The sequence below is a fragment of the Dermacentor silvarum genome, chromosome 1 (genome assembly GCF_013339745.2).
Source record: "Dermacentor silvarum isolate Dsil-2018 chromosome 1, BIME_Dsil_1.4, whole genome shotgun sequence".
Lineage (NCBI taxonomy): Eukaryota > Metazoa > Arthropoda > Arachnida > Ixodida > Ixodidae > Dermacentor > Dermacentor silvarum.
The window spans coordinates 161,415,889-161,432,758 of NC_051154.1; the positions used below are offsets into that span (position 1 = coordinate 161,415,889).

Sequence of the window (16,870 nt, forward strand, 5' to 3'; positions counted from 1 at the left end):
TATGACAAAAAAGGTACAGTTATGAAAAAACAAAAGTAAAAAAAAAAACTGAAATATTGTCTTTCCACATTTTATTTTTTATTAACTATAACTGATAACACATGAATTTAAAAAGCACAGTCATGTTCATGACTCCTCTGATTGCAATTCTTTTATACCACCTTTGAAAGTCTCACCCCACCTTAAACACACCAATATGATCAATGCCTGCATTGTCCAGAAAAAAGAGAACACATCTTCCACCAGCTGCCGCCATTATCATCACAGGATTACTCTTCCATTAAAAGAAGCGACTAAACAGGGTCCATCTGTCATGAGCAACCTTGGTTCCTGTGTTTTAAGGGTTCATCTGACTACAGAGGTCTGAACAACGTTGAGAAAAATTATATCCCTGTTTGCTCTCTGAAGTCATCGGCAATGAAAGCGAGAAGGAAAAAAAAAATTTGTTTTTACATGTTTGCTTGGAATAAAATATTTATTTTCCACATGTGGGCCTGCTTCCTTCTTGTCCTTGTTTTCCTGTAAATATAGTACAATTTCATGAAGGGGGAATGGAGGAGGATGGTGATATTGTACTAAGAATAAAGGCACTTGCTAAAATAAGATATGCATTACAAAGAAGTACAAACTTAGTTGTGCACAGCTACATGCCAGGGTGGCACAGAAGTTGATACACAATCTACAGTGTCATCACATAGTTTAAAGGAAGCTTGAAACAATCTATAGACCGTTTTTTCATGGGCGCCGCCATTGCCAAGGCAGTGGTGCGATCTATGGACAGTTGGCATGCTGGCTTAGGCAAATGCCCGTGTTGTGTGCTATGGTATACGCTCGGCGGCAGTTTTTGGTGGATTTTTTCGCACTCTCACAGTCTATTTAGCATGAAATGGCGTCTTCTACGTGGGCTTTGGTCCTGTGAATGAAGGAATTTAAGTCTGAAGTAATTAAGCGGCTTGAGTTTCTGCTGGCGTTAGGGAGGACATAGCACCCAGCGCGAGGTGTGCGCGTTTGTTTGAGCTTACAATCAGCCTCGGATATCAGTTAGGTATTTCTGAAACTTCGTTTCACGAATGTTACTATACTGCAACATTCTCAGCACTGTAATTCTAAGCTCTGGTTTAGCTGCAACTCATTACGCAGTTCATCATTACGAAACATTTGACGATCCTAACAGCGTGGGTGCCGTTCTGCTGGCGAATAAGTTGTGCTGTTTACTTCGACAAGCGTTCAAGTTGTTATCGGCAGATACATTGGGCGACTGCCTTTTTGCTGGGCAAGTTTTCCGCCCACAAATAAGTAGTTTGGTTCATAATAACCACATACCGTACAGTGTGAATCACACTTTTCGAGTGCTTGAACGACCAGCTGCAGACTGCGCGAGCTTCCGAGACAGCACAAAATGCTGTGTTATCGATTCTCTATAGCGCATGGTCCAAGTGGTCCAAGCATGCGGCACGACCACGCAAAGTCTTATTGCGTCGTTATCCCGTGTTCTGTTTTATTTTGCCGCAAAAGGCAGACATATTGACTTTTATTTTTTTTTCTTTCTTTTTTCCCCTTTTTTTCAGTCTCCCAAGTTCAGTCATCTATGATGCATTCACCCATCTTAAGGAAATTGTGTCCTTACAAATAGCTGTTGGATTTTCTTTATGCGATCCCCTTTGTATATTGTGCCTCACAAGGCAAAATGGCTATCCCAATCGCAGTGCTCGTTGTGTTGAGCAAAGCCTTGCAGGCCTCTTGCAGGCGGCCAACGTAGATATAGTGATTTGAAGTGTACTAGACTTAAAATGTGTGAGAACGATGCCGGTGGCTGATGGAACTGATTTACAACTATTCGTAGAGCAAAAACCGATACATCCAACACAGTTAACAACACATACACGCACCGCGGCTGATGATGCACGTCGCATTTTTGCACATCCAAGAGAAATTTCCAGATACTGTAGCTACTGCTGCGCCTAAAGGCCACACAGTGGTTGTTCGACGACCTCGTAAGAACTGACATCCCATAAATTGTACTCGGAGCTAGCTAAAACACCTCCAAAACGTTCCGCGCAGCGCGCGACCGGCAACACATTCAAGCCGCACTGGCTCGCACAAGCCAGAGAGGAGGAAAGGGTCGTCGTGCGCCCTTTCCTCCTCGCCCGATGAAAACGTCTATATGCTTGTTCGAAACATCGAAAATGTTGGCTCTAGTGACATTTCTTGTTCGACCATTGCTGATCATTTCAAGCCTCCATTTTCCTGTGTACTTGTGTCTTGTACGTATTAACCCAGTATTTTGTAAACGGATTATAAAGTTAGCAAATCTTCCAATCACAGCAAAGCTGTTCTGCATATTTTTGCCTTGTGTCTGACCATCGAAAGTCAGTGTAAAACAGATGAATGCTTTCAATGGTTTACCATTTTAATTATGTGCTCTTTGATTGCAACAGGGAAAAAGAAAATACAGTTGAGTCCACTTAGAACTGCCCACTCAAAGCATGGCTTGGTGGTAAGTGAAGCAAGAGGTGCTTAGGAAGCCTCGCTATACTTGTGGACACCTTCCTGTGGCAATAAAGGGAAAGCCACAAGGGTGGAGCTTCTAAACATGTGTTACTGTGCAAAGTAGTCTGGCAGAGTTTAAAGAGGCCCTGAAACACTTGTCTAATTAATCATAAAATGGCCTCACTATTAAAGTATGTCATCCCACAAATCTCATGCCACAAAAATTTTATTCGAATCCTTCAACTATGAGTGGAGTTTTCACACCGATACCCGGCTTTCTCTCTCTTTTTGTCTTCGCTAGCGTGCTGGAAGCTACACAATGGAGAAGCCAAGAGGGCAAAAACCTGGCCAAAAGTCACAGCACCCTGTGGCGGCTGCTGTAGACTATGCAATGCAGCACACAGCTGCCATCTTGGAGACCATGTGCAGTGCAAAGATGAAATGATTTTTCTGTCTCTTTGAGATCAAAGACATATATATTTTTTATTTATTTAACTCTTGGCAATTATGTATTGAGAATGTTCTCGCGATCACGAAATCAGCCAATAGCGTTGCTGGGCCAACTGCTTTCGATGACGACATTGTGGATGCAATAAAGTGACTGTTCACTTCTTTTGACACTAGAGTGTAAGTTCCCTGCTGCATGCAGTGCAATAATATTTGGTTCACATGTTCACAGGAGACTCGTTAACAGATCGGCAACGTTTTTTTACTATGTTCAAAAAGTGTTTCAGGGTCCCTTTAACAGTGCTTTTGGTTTCTTGGGACAGAACTGAATCAGTGTAGCTTCCACATGTGATGGTTTCGCATTTTCCCAAACGTGGAATAGAAAAGCAGAAAAATAAGCGACATTTAGACTTAGTGGTGTACTTCGCGCTATTTTGCTGTTGTAAATAAGATGTTTGTTTCACCGCAGTGGTGACAGCTGCCCATGAAGCACAGATGGGAAACCTAGTGATGCGATTAGTTCAAGCCACTTCGGAGCATCTTAAGAAGCAGCTAAAATCTCATTTTGGAGCAGCAAATCAACCTTTTCGAACAGTTACCAGGCACACATTTTCGCACCTAAATATCTAGTCTAGTTAGAGCAGTATTGCCATGCTTTCCAACGATAATATGTATATGCACATGCACATGCTTGTCAAGGACATCCCAGAAGATGAAATTCACCCCTTGCTCTTCATTCTTTTGTGAAGAGCGCTAAGTTTCTTCAATCCAGTGACCCCACGCCTCCTCCCTTATGTGTACTTTCTCCACATAATCCATATTAGTATGTCTATCAAGGAGGCTTTCCCCAATGTTTTAGTTATAATGTCGAGAGAAGAAGCAAGCTGAAGAAGAAGCTTCGGTACTGGGAGTGCGCACTGCCGTAAATTTTCTAGGCACTCTTTTTACTATAGAAAAGAACCCTCCTGATGATGTTCGTGCTTTTAGTACAAGCTAGGTCTTGCAGTTCATTATATGCAGGGCTAAATAATTGTCGAGACATACTCTGTGGAGTATGAGGATTGTGGTGATGGAAGGCTCCGCATCAACTTTGACAAGTTCTTTAACATGCACTAAATATAAGCATGTGAGTGATTCCATTCAGCACCAGCTGGGACCTGGCTTTCATGGCCAAGATTTGATACCGTAACCCCCTGCTCTCCTCAGCAGCAGAATTACACAGGCACTTTGCGTTGCACTGCGCCACGTTGAATTCTTAATGAAGAATTCCGCCTTCTGTTTAAAATTTAAATTAGAACGTACTACATGTACTGTTCCGAGCATCATTTTGAACAAATACCGCCATGCATTTGTTGTGAAAACAAAAAGCAAAAAAGACTGTATATTCGAGTACATAACTTTACTGCTTACTCTAGACCTCAAGTTTAAAACAGGTCTTACAGAACCTGTAATTGTACTGAATATTCTTTTTCTTTTCTCTATTTCAATAACATTTAAGAGACTTCTTTTTCCTTGATTTAGTAAAGTAATCTTGTAGTACAGTCTATTATTATTATTTTTTTTTTACATGAGAAAGTCACACTTCTAGTACGCATATTCACAGAGTGCACAAGCTGCAATACTGATTCAGTAAAAAGAATAATTCAGACTCCCAGTATTTTCCCATCCCCATTATCTCATGGCATAAACATTAGTTGATTTGGAGATATTTGGTCATGCACCTCTTAATCAAGCCAAACCATGCGATCGGGGATCACTGCAAATCGTAAAGGTGTAACTCAATAGCAGACCTATTATCTTGCCAAAACTCAGCTTATCATTCGGGAAAAAACATTGGGTCATGGCTTTGCGGGTTCTTTTAATTAGTACAGTCTTATTCGGATGGGGATGGGATGGGGTGCCATGCATGATGTACTCATGCTGGATGGCGGGCTTTTATAGTTTCGTGTTGATTCAATGCGATGTGAACAGACACCACGGAAGCCATTTGCAAGCAGTGAATGGCGCTTTGATTTTCACCCGCATGCTAGCGCCAAACTCGCTCACTACAACAGTACTCGATTACGTTGCCAGTCATAGATGCGGTCACTTGAGAAAATCACCCTTAGTTTTGCGAGAGCATGTCGAGCCACCACTACACTCTCATAGCCTCTTTGTTGATGTGCAGTTTCATGCGAGTTCACCCAACACAGCCACAAGCGTTGAATAAAACTGCAATCATTGCGGGGATTTTGCACAGAATACAAACAGATTCCTTCACAAAATAAAAACATGTTTATACAGTAAATATGTCCTTTGTCTTAGGTTTGTGCGTCGAATACAATAGTTGTCGTGCTCTGACAACTCTGTAATCAAACTTATGGTATTATGCTCCACCAACGGTTTCGCTCTGTGAAGTGAACAGTGACATAGTTCGCGTCAGGACACGCATCATGATGCTGGCATCACCATTTGCAAGATGTGGTGTTGGGGCACACGTCTTCATAGCTGAGCTATAAGTGTGACTTAGATGGCTGAGGCGTAAGCGGTAATTAGGGTATACTAATGACTATTGTAAGCTGCATTCGTCAAGCAGCGACAACTGTGATTTCCATTGACATCACAACCGAGTGCCTTTTTGCACAATTGTGTTCGCAGTGATGGGAACAGCCATTTGATCTTTTGAAGCAGGTCTTGGCGCAGGAAAAAATCTGATTTTCCACAGTGACAAGCATGTTTGGCGCAGTGTCCCACATAAATCTACATACCAGATATAATCCCAATTGCAATTGAAATAGTCAATAAATATATCGGAGTCGACTTTGTAAGCATCAATGAGGCATTCTGGTTAAAAAATACCAAAATATAGTTTCATTTTCATTAATTTTGAATAAAATGGCATTCCCTGTGCCCATACACACTATAAAGCTGCTTATGTAGGATTTAGATTTTCAACAAGCATTGCGCATCCGGCCACTTCAAATGAGGAAGAACAAGAAGTTGGAAGGCGAGTCAAGCTAAAGTTGACATCGATAAAAGACAATGTCTTTCTGAGCCAGTTGGGGGTGAAAATCGGGTGGAGTAACTGTGCACAACACTCAATCGCGTCAACCCTCAGACGAGTAGCAGGAGCGTTGCAATGCCCAATTTTTTCTTTATTGCACTATTGCCGAGATCGACCCACATTTTTAGACTGCACATACCCACGAGAAGTGGCCATATTTTTTTACTGTGCAACCTTCGGGATTGGCCCACGCTTTTGCTGTTATGTCTCTCAATTGCTGTGCACACACTAACATGGTGAGTACCGTCGTCGGGTCACCAGCTCACCATCAGCTCCACCCTCGTTATAGGGCAAATAAAAACGATACTTTGCCCAACAGTGTCACCGGGATTCGAACTCGCATTCGGCAGTGGCCCACGTCTTCAGGCCGCACATGTTCACAGGAACGGCCCAGATTTTTGGACTGCACATACCCACAGGAGCAGCCCACAAAAGAGGGTGGAAACACACATACCCAACAAAGAAAAGTGGGGGCAACTAGCTAAGAAAGACATTGTCTTAAAAAGTTTCCAGGAACTATAGAGCATGTCAGCAAGACCACGCCCTAGAACGTGCGAGACTAAACCGAAGCTACAGTGAAGATGTCCACAAATTTCTTCTAATGTGCACTATCTCTCCTGCATAACGGTGCCGTAGAACATGTGAAAGCCAATTAAATTACACCCATAGAATCTTCTTTTCTGATAGCGCAGGGTTGCAAAGAAGGTCGCCATACGTAAGCAAATTATATGTCAGCAGTTCAGTACACGTATTACAAGACATCTTTAAATTGGCACCGCCAACAACTATGATAAACAATGTGCGACCGGATATTATCCGAGGCTTCTTTTGATTCAACATCCTTTCAGAGTGAGCTCTAGCTAGGCCACAATGGTAGGAGGGATACTGATCTGCAGGACAAGATGACTGTACAGAGGTACATCTGAACATCCATGACAAAAAAATGCAACAAAAGCGTGAAGAATGGAGAAACGATGGTATCGGCTATATCCGTGACAACGGCCGCTCTATTGACTTCCAGGATGGTGATGACGCGCATTATGTTTTGCTTTCAGTTAATACTACTACGGCAGCATCAATGGAAGGAGGCTTTCCTTCTTGTGCTTCATTTGGTACATGCTTGGAGCAATTTTTCACTATAATGCCGTTTTGGAGCAAGATGGTGCAAATGACCACTCTTGGCTGCAGCTGTTCCACCACTGTTTTTGGTCTGCTAGCCATCACCATCAGCCTAACCCAGTAATGCCCTCTGTTCAGTACGTGTAGCGACCTTTTGAGATGTTGCTGCCTCGCATTAAAAGTACAGAGCACTCGCCTGTGAGCTCTCATGACCACTCAAAATGGCACCACAGTCGTGGGAGACTAAATTATGGATTTTGAGCATTGCCATTGTTTCTTTCTTTGAAAAACCACAAAATTGACGTCTCGGTGCAGGCTCGACACAAGTTATGAGATTTTTGCCCATATGTTGCAGGATGTAGCAGGTTTCACCTCTTGGTGCAATTGGCGCAGCAATCACATCACTGGAGACCACATTCTACTTGGTGGTTCAGTCCGTTAGGAAGGAATAGGACTAAGGTTTAGCAATGTCTTGTGTGAGACAGATTATTTCCAACATGCATCTGCCACACTTTGTGAAATGGCATTATTTCTTCTAAAATCTTTGTGAAAACATTAATTTGAGCAATATACTCTGTGCCTAAGTCCAGGGTTCGTACAGATTTACAAGTAAAAAATTCAAGGATATTCCAGGACTTTCCAGGACCTGTCACAGGTTTTTCAAGGACTCAAAGCAGCATCCAAAGTAGGATTTCTTTACTTCTAACATTTCCAAAAATGACTAGTTTTATTGCATTTACAATAAATAAATGTATATCACAATTATAATAAAAATGTCTAACCTTGATAACTTCTCAAGATCACAACACAAAATGAACGCTTACAACAGCGGCTGAGATTTCTCCAGTATAGGGTGGGTAAAGTTCACCAAAAATATTCAAACCAAAGAGAAATAAATGTATATCCCAATGATCTTAACGTCTAGCCTTGATCACTTTGCAAGTTCACAATACCCAAAAAAAGTTCACAAAAATGCACCCAACAGCTACTCTGACTTCTCCAGTATTACCTGGGCAAGTTAACTGAACATTTCCAAACCATTCGGTGTAGTCTTGCTACACATCCATTATATTATAACAAATAAATGTATATTGCAATTTTGCAAAACATGCCTTGTCTTGATTATATCTCAAGTCCGCAACATTAAAAGTTAACACAACGAACACTCACAACAGCTGCTCAGGCTTCTGCAGTATTAGCTGGGTTGATTCGTCAAACATTTCCAAAACATTCAGCATACCGTATTTTTCTGTTATAAGACGCGTTTTTCTTTTTCTTAATTTTCTGTCGGTGCGTCTTATAGAACGGTGCGACCTATGTACGTTTTTTTTTAACTGCCATCATAATCGAATCCGATGATAATTATGGCCACGCGAAGCGGGCCGGTTGACTTAATTGCTACGGGTTCTGTGAGCGCTATCGGGTTCTCGTGATCAAGTTCCAAAACGCCGTGCGAGAAGGATGGAGCAGCAACGAAAGCGGCGGTAGGCCGACCGTGAGTCGATCGACCCCGAAGTCGTCGCATCTGCACATAGCTGTCAAGATACGGCGCACGCCGCTGTGCAAACTAGAGCATTGCACGGGCCGATTTTTGCGGCCCGGGCCCGTTTTTACATTGGGTGGCCCGCCCGAGTCCGATCAAAACTTTTATGGCGAGACCCGGGCACGGGCCGGGCCCGGAAATAATCTACGTTACCCGCCCGGCCCGGCCCGCCACCCCTTTACCTTAAGCCCGAGCCCGGCCCGAGCCCGGCTCGAAACTGGCCCGAACCCGGCCCGAGACCGAAAAATACATGTTTTTCAGAGTTGAGAAGCCCGATAATAACTCGCAGAAAGCCCGAGCCCGGCCCGGGCCCGCGTCAAAAAACCCGAGCCTGGTCCGGGCCCGGGTGAAAAAGCACACGCCGTGCCCGAGCCCGGCCCTGGGCTTTCGGGTAAGCCCGAGCCCGTGCAGTGCTTTAGCGCAAACTACGCAGTTGCTACGAGAGTACAGGCAGCCCCCCCTCCCTCTCGGGCTGCCTTCCCGCTTTCCTCCCTTGTGCGCAAGTTGGCTCACCGTCGCATGCTTTCACTCGCACATACAGCATATGGCGCGCGGGGACGATGTTATCGCCCTTGGACTTTACACGAAACATCACGGCAACCACAACAGCAGAAATGCGCCTGGAGTGGAAATATATGGCACTCATACGCTTGCGCGTGACCCGCATTCTCGGAGCGAAACGTCACTAACTTGTTTAAATCGCTTACCGAAAGAACAGGTGCGTCTTATACACCGATGCGACTTGTATACTTTTTTTTTTTTAAACTGCCATTTTGAGGGGGGTGCGTCTTACACAAAGGTGCGACTTATTGACCGGAAAATACGGTTATGTTATTGCAAAGGCACTGAGCATCAGTTGTAAAGTTGCTGCACTATTGCTCTCTTTAGCTTCACTAGCTTCACTTCGCGCGTAAGAGTGAAAGTGGGAAGGCAAGCTGACAGGCGAAGAGTGAAACGAACGATAGGGTGAGGAAAGCAGTGGAAACGCTGCCAGCTGAGCCAGCAGCGTTGCGCGGCACGGCTCTCTCGCTCCGTTCGCGGTTTGACGCGGCGAAGCCTTTCATTTTTTCTCGTGCAGTTCTGCAAAACGGAACCATGTGTGCTCGCGCCGGCGTATTGTTTCTGAAATGGGGAGTTTGTCAGATCGACGCCAATCTACCACAGCAAGGAGGTCCCAATGTTGATATCAGAGTGCATTGCTCATGAAATTCAAGGATTTTTAAGGAAGGAATTCCAGGACTTTGAAGGGCCTTGAAAACACATTTTTCAATTTCAAGGGTTTTCAAGGATTTCAAGGACCTGTACACACCCTGAAGTCATTCCCTTATGTCTGACAAAAATAATTTCTGGAAGTCCCTAACCCTTTAGGTGCCAATTAATTCTGTCCATTTAAAATTAACTACTATGTATGCACAACAGCAGAAAGGTTTATAATTTTCAATTCTTGAGTGAGTGTTCTCACAGAATGTGGACTACATGCCAGAACTCTCAACAGGAACATCAGATATGAAAGTACCAACAATTCATGTCTAGCATACTCGGAAAGCACATTTCCAGCACTTGAAAGATATGCCTGATGTGAGATATTGTGACAAACAAAAAGAAGTGAATGCACTACATAAGAACAGACACCAACAGAAAACAACCAGCTGTCTACCTTCAAAATGGTTTTAGTGAAACACTTTACAAATATAATTCAAATTTGCAGCATAGCTCCAATCAGAAGTCTTTGAACGTGTGACACATTTTAAATATCATTATTTTAATCAGTGCTTTTATATTTGATGCGCAATCTTGGCGGCAACAATTGTGCACACAGTGCCTGAAGGTGTTAACACATCCCCAACATGCCAACAGCAATTCCAAAAGTTTGTTTACAATTATTTACAATTATACTAGGAATACAGCAGTTTTCAATGGTTCTTTTTTCTCCTAGATGTTTGTAGTAAGTTATGCTAAATAAAGCTTTGCACAGTTTCCAGATTTATTGATCACTACGGAAAGGAGTAATGATATTTGAAGTGAACAGTGTGCCCATCCACGAGCGGAGAATTGTGGACACTATGGAGAATGGAGGACCATGCTTACCTATGCATACACCTAGGCTGAATGAGATCACTGAAGAAAATAATATTGTCTGCTGGTTTGATCTATTCAGTGGCGCTCTCTTTTACATCTTCAGATTCTGATGGACTGGACTTGGTGTGCTTCTTCAAATCAGAGGTGAACAGCACCTGTATATTAAGTCATCATTGGTATTAAAAATGCTGAACAGATGACAAATGGCATCAATGAACACTCACAGACTGTGCCCAGCCAGCATAGGAGCCAAAGCGTTCCCTGAAGTGGTCACCTAAAACAGATAACAAAAAAACTTCTTTAAAGAGATTCATTTTTAGGCCTGTTACACCATTCTCAGCTAAGTACATTAAAACATAACCAAACTGGTCATTATACAGCATAACAATAAAATGATACCATTCACACAGAACAGTACAGCATGATAGCATTTCAATGAAGCAAAGCATAGTAAACATTGTGGTGCTGCAAGTAAAGTTACCATTTCTCTTCTGAATGCCCTCAATTCGATAGCATGGACTTGCATATGACAGCACGGTAGCCAAAATTTCCCACAAGACATTTTCTGAGACCCTTTCTTTGTGCACAATTATTTGTCCACCCAATTTTTCCCAGCAAATCACTAAATACATACCCCCCCCCCCCCCAATTAATGAAATGTAAACTATACTCACCAATTTCTTTATAGGCAGCTGCTGAAAGATTCTTTAGGGACCTAAGATGGGGCAGGTAGTGCCGAGTTGCCATGCGCCAGACATGCACATCAATTGGCACTGCCTCAGCCTTGTCCAGTGCCATTAGGCACACGCAGTCAGCCACCTGGTACCGAGTTACACATAATGAAGTTGAATTAATTACACTTAAATTACACAAATAATTACACTTAAAGAACAAAACTACATCCTAAAGAAGTAGGTACTGAGGACATACAGACAATTCATGCCACATTAAAAGAGTTTAACATATTACTGCCTCCCTACACAGAAATGAATGCAAACAGACGCTACCAGTAACACATTTTCATCGTTGCTATGTTGGCTGTTCACATATTATAGACATTTAGCATGCATTACCGGCTTACCGTTACCGATACCAGCTACCACGACTGTGCATGTGTGGAGTTTACCGGGATGGCTCTCGCCAGTTGCAGAGATTGCGTAACAATATGGCAGCTCCCAGGCTGCACACTTCAATCCTAATTCGACCATGTTACTTGCTCTCTGTCGTTACAGCAAGAAATAAATGGCTAAATCAGCCATCGCTTAGTCTCACCTCATGCCCAGGACAAAGTATGAGAGGATGTTCTGTCATTATTATAGAGATCAGCTGTCTGTTTCAACTCTGCTAGGCTTGAAAAGGTTCCACAACATTGCACAGCACTGATCAAAGCTAAATGCTGTGGTGCCCTCTGGGCTGCTGCACTGGCCTCACTGCACTGGCAGTGGAGGATGAGTAATTCTTCCACAGTGCTTTCTGTTCCTAAAACCACTCACAGCAGAGGTAACCATGAAAAGACACACACCTTCAGGATGCCCGTATCACATGCACTACATTCACATCCTCTAGTGCTATTGGACCAATTCCTGTCACCGCACTGCACGTTATGAAGCATGGTTTATTGAAAGCACAAATAAAGCATTGCAAACGAGACAAAGGGGTCACAGGAAGACCTGAAGTGATCAGCAGTGTAGGCAGTCAAGGGAAGCCTCAGCCTGAAGCCAACATTTCAACAAGGGCACACACACCTTTATCAGCGCAATGAGTGTTTTGCTGCCAATGTTTAAATGGAGCAGAACAAGTACGCAATTTGTTTGCATGCTGAGGGCACTTTGGAGCATTGAATTTGAGGACCGAATTTGATATTCAAATCATTATTTGAAAGTTTTGAATATTTGCACACCTTTAATGAACTTATTAAACACCCAAATGATTGCACTCCACTCGCCATTAACACACTTGTGCTGGTCAATCTACTGCTGCTTTGGTTTTTACAATGAACATTTGGTAAAAGCATGGCTTTTTCCTTTCATTAGGAGCACACACTTGCCTAGTTTGTGCTTGTGTGTTTTCTAGTGCCAGTGCTGTAGTCACTTATGAACTGAGTTGAAGTGGGAATGTGAAAATTAGAAATGCCCAAAGCCAAACATTCATTACTGGAAGTCGTACCTTTGCACCAACACCAGGAAGTTCAATGAGTTGGCGGTGCGCCTCAGCATAAGAGGTATCTCTAAGTGATTGCAACCACATAGGATCCCGTGTAGCAAGTGCCTTGGCCGTGCCATGCACATACTTTGCTCTGTATCCAAAGCCAGCAGCCCTCAGCTCCTCCTCAACCCCTCCTCGGACCATCTGGGCAGCCTTCAAGGACATGTCACAACATGGCTTTATTTTACAATCTGTAATATGTATTGCAAGTATACTGCTTCTGCTTGCACAAAGTCACAAATCACCATCAGTACCTTGTAGGGCTTTTGTAGGGCATCAGTGCCTTGCAAGAAGCTGTAAAGTTTTTATGTTTATAATGTTTTATGCTTAATAAAGTCAATAAACCTTTCATAGTGGATACTATAAAGCATTACTGTATGCAAGTATTCACACTTTAACACTTATTATATAAATACATGCAAAATTTAATTTAGTTTTGTTACGACCTTCCTCCACACAAGGTTTAGGCTGTATTGTACCTCGCTACACACAGATCAGGTTAAAAGCACAAGCTATCGTGGGTGTAACTAAGGAGTTTTAGAAGCAATCTACACAAAGGTAGTCTACAATATTTACTCTGCACACAAAACAACCTAAGCTGTGTACGGGTTCTACATATGCACAGTGTAACTGATGTCACTTTCTGAGTATACTAGCTGCTTGCCAATTGCTATTTCTAAAACTTTCCATTTTAAAGTATGGGCATGCAATTCTGAAACACAGCTATAATACTGATTTCTACTAATTTTATTTATTTATTTGAGCAAGAGCGGGGAAAGAAATATATAACAGTCACTATTACAAAAAAAAATGTCAATAAATTAAGTGAATGCAAGAATACTTTATATGTTAAGGAAAAAGTACAATGCATCAAGGTTATCAAAATAATAAACACATGAACTATTCCATCAAACCAAGCAACAGTGAATAATGAGAAAGGGAATGCCAATCATCTAATGTCCTTGGAAATAAAAAGTAGCTAACAATTTGTGCAGGCAAAATCCAGTTTCATACTTGTGTTGTACTTATGATGAGAGGCTCTGGCTTCTTCTTTAAAAGCTATTCTGGTCTAAACCCAAATTTTGCAATGTAAAGTAAATTAAAGAAATTAAGCCTTACAAATGTACCCTTCCACGAGTCCAATTTAATTGAGAAGAACATCGTGGACTGGGAGAATTTTGATGCCTGAATTGACTATAAACAAACTGGGCGGCTCGGTGTTGACTTTTAATGCGAAGCATTCTTTGCCGCATTCCAGCACTCTACGGTAGGTAAGCAGGTAGGCTCCTGTCTCGTAAATATAAATGTGCGACGGATGGTGGGATCGAACCTCTGTCATCTGGAACAGCAGCCCAATGCTCTAACCATTAGGCCGCAATCGCGTGCGAGTGTATACCTCTTATGACATAGCCAACTAGCTCTTTCAGATGTTTGGCGCGTGTATCATGTGCAAGTTTCTTGCATTATTTCCTCATGACAGCTAGAACTTTGAGACACTGTGTTAGACTACACTGCTTTTGGGACTGGCCCACATTCCCCAGTCCTTTCCTTGTGGCGCTACGCAGATGCTGTGTGACATTGTACCGCCTTCAACAATGTTTCTTCGCCAGAGTACAAATGCCATTGTTGTTTTAACATAGACCACATGACATAGGTACATATGATTGTGCTATAACATTTAGGTGCAGATGTCACAATCAAGTGTTTCTCTCAGTTACACCTATTACTTATGTAGAACCTAACAATCTGCATGGCGTAAGCTCTCCTTTAACAGCCAGAGTACAAATCATGCTGTCGCCAACATACGATCGTCTTGCTGCTGTTGTCACACACACGTTCGCATCATATACAGAACTACTTGCCTTATACAAATGCACAGGTCCACCTGGTGGCACTTTATGGACACCCAAACAATTTTGGATAGCATCTACCTGCAAAATACTTCACAAACGTCGAATCCCACAGTGTGTAGGACCTGCTTAATTTTTTTTTCTTAGCCAATTTTTATCAGCTGCTGTGTGGTGTTGGTCTCAGATGATGCTGGCATATTCAAGAAAGTGCCTGATTAAACATATGTCTTTAATTTTAACTCAGAGGTGGAGCTGCCTACGTTGTGTATTAAGAAACCTAGTTTTCACCTTCCACTATAACACACATTAGCTATATATATATACACACACACACACATTTTGATAAAGTGCGGCAAGAATTACATACCGTAGGAAAGGCATAAAAGGACCCTTCTTTGCCCTCAAGAAGCTTAGTTCCATACATGGTGCACAACTTTTCAACCATAGAGCTGATGCTGAAAAAAAAAAAAAAAAAAGTGAAGAAAAGCTATTGTTGCTGTCACAGTTACCGTAAAAGTGTACACTGTTGCCTACTTAACAAAAATGCACAAGTTAACATGCGATTTAAACAACGTTAGAGAAGACAACAGCACAGAAATGTGCTTGCTATTATGGCCCACCATGAAGACTTTCCTGTTATGCTTTCGCAAGCTTATACAAAGAAACAGTCATTGAGTTACTTGTTTAAAAATAAAAATGTTAAAAATAAATATTTGTCTTCAATATGCACAAGGGCAAAATTACTGAGCACTTGAGTAGATGTTAGAAATAAATGAAAGCATCCAGAAAAAACAGGCATTTCGATGAAAGCATGACGTGTAGACATTATATGAGACTGACCGAGTGATGTTATTGTTGGATGAGCAAATGAAGGCCATCAGAGCCTCTATGGGCTCTTGACGCAGTACTCTGATTCCAGGGAGGTAGTTGGCAGTTGCTTTGAAGGTAGGGTCCACACGACACCATTCAGTGTACAGGCCCTCCAAGTCCACTCCCAGCTGAAAGTAGTCCCTCAAGAGGTCTTCGTTTTCTCCTGATGAAATTGGCAGACTCTCCAAGCGTTTCCGCTTTCTGTTGCGAGATACTGCGTGTGAATTATCAATATATGGAGAGCACAACCCATTGTTAACGGCATTGAGCACCCGGTAGTGGAGGTTTCCGTCGTCATCCTGCCTCAGGCACCATACCCTGCCTGCAAAAGTGCTAATCCATTCAGAGTGATTATTCTTCTTCCACCTGCACGCAAAAAGAAAGCGATCAGCGCCTTTTCGAAGTGACGAGCTCGTAGTCTGTATTTTTATTCTAACCGGCGAGACAATAGCCATAAGCATTTATGTTACGATCTTACTGCAGCCCAGCACATGTGAACGGGGAGTTTTTAGAAATCACAGTACCCAAGTTAGTGAGATTTGCGTACAGGAGCCAGGTCCGCGCAAGCGTTGCGCCTGTGACGTTAGAAGTTTTGGCGACTGATAATTAGTTTTTCCAGGCAACCGCTGTCGGAGTTTGTAAATATTTTATCACTCACCATTCGCAAACTCCCGTCACAAATGGACTGTTGCGCCTGCTTCAGGAGCGGCACACAGAACCTGCACACACGCGCGATTTAAAACTTACCTAAAAGCTTGCCCACACGTCAGTGTCACGTCCAGATTCAGTTGTTGAGCGCTGCATTTAATGACTCCTGACGACACCATGTTAAAGTTTATGCTAAATTCGAGCGCACTCTTAGTTTTTGCACAAATAGATATTTTTCGCCTTCGATCACGAGGTAAAAAGTTCGTGCCACACGTGTACAGCCACACGCGCCGATACTTTGGAAAATAGCGCGAGCAGACCCGCGGGAGAAGAGCCAGCTGATGACGATTGTGATGATCGAGTCGACATCGAGAACTGGCGCGTTTTGTTCAATTTCAATCATCCTCAAACATACCAGTTTCGCTTCGAGCTGCGGAAAGGCCGCGGCCAAAAAAGAAAATTGGGCGCGTTGGTAAAGGCTGGCCATATTTATAAAACACATAGCGCTCGTGTTTTTACTAGTGACACGTTAGTGCGCAGGAGCCCAAGTGGCGCTATCTTGTGACACTGACTTCA

General features: G+C 42.7%; 1 protein-coding gene across 2 annotated transcripts; it reads right to left on the reverse strand.

Annotated features, from left to right (window-relative positions):
- Positions 1 to 456: 456 nt before the first annotated feature.
- On the reverse strand, positions 457 to 16,830 carry LOC119436310 (N-glycosylase/DNA lyase). 2 transcript variants are annotated; one of them, XM_037703122.2, is made up of 8 exons: positions 16,394 to 16,830; positions 15,617 to 16,012; positions 15,144 to 15,231; positions 12,888 to 13,079; positions 11,396 to 11,540; positions 10,946 to 10,995; positions 10,731 to 10,876; positions 457 to 519 (listed from the first exon to the last, which is right to left on the reverse strand). In XM_037703122.2, exons 1-7 carry the CDS (start codon positions 16,471 to 16,473, stop codon positions 10,793 to 10,795), a joined length of 1,035 nt encoding a protein of 344 aa, XP_037559050.1. In that variant the 5' UTR covers positions 16,474 to 16,830; the 3' UTR covers positions 457 to 519; positions 10,731 to 10,792. The 2 variants fall into 2 exon arrangements, with proteins under 2 accessions (XP_037559050.1, XP_049512897.1); XM_049656940.1 differs by lacking the exon at positions 457 to 519 and adding an exon at positions 2,158 to 2,550.
- Between the last annotated feature and the right edge of the window lie 40 nt (positions 16,831 to 16,870).

What these genes read in the sequence shown, in the direction of transcription:
- LOC119436310 (XM_037703122.2), bottom strand. Translation starts at nt 16,473, where the DNA reads ATGGTGTCGTCAGGAGTCATTAAATGCAGCGCTCAACAACTGAATCTG. An exon ending in CCTTTTATGCCTTTCCTACG is followed by an intron (nt 13,080 to 15,143) that starts GTATGTAATTCT and finishes ATGTCCTTGAAG; the next exon opens with GCTGCCCAGATGGTCCGAGG. An exon ending in TTCCTGGTGTTGGTGCAAAG is followed by an intron (nt 11,541 to 12,887) that starts GTACGACTTCCA and finishes ACTCGGTACCAG; the next exon opens with GTGGCTGACTGCGTGTGCCT.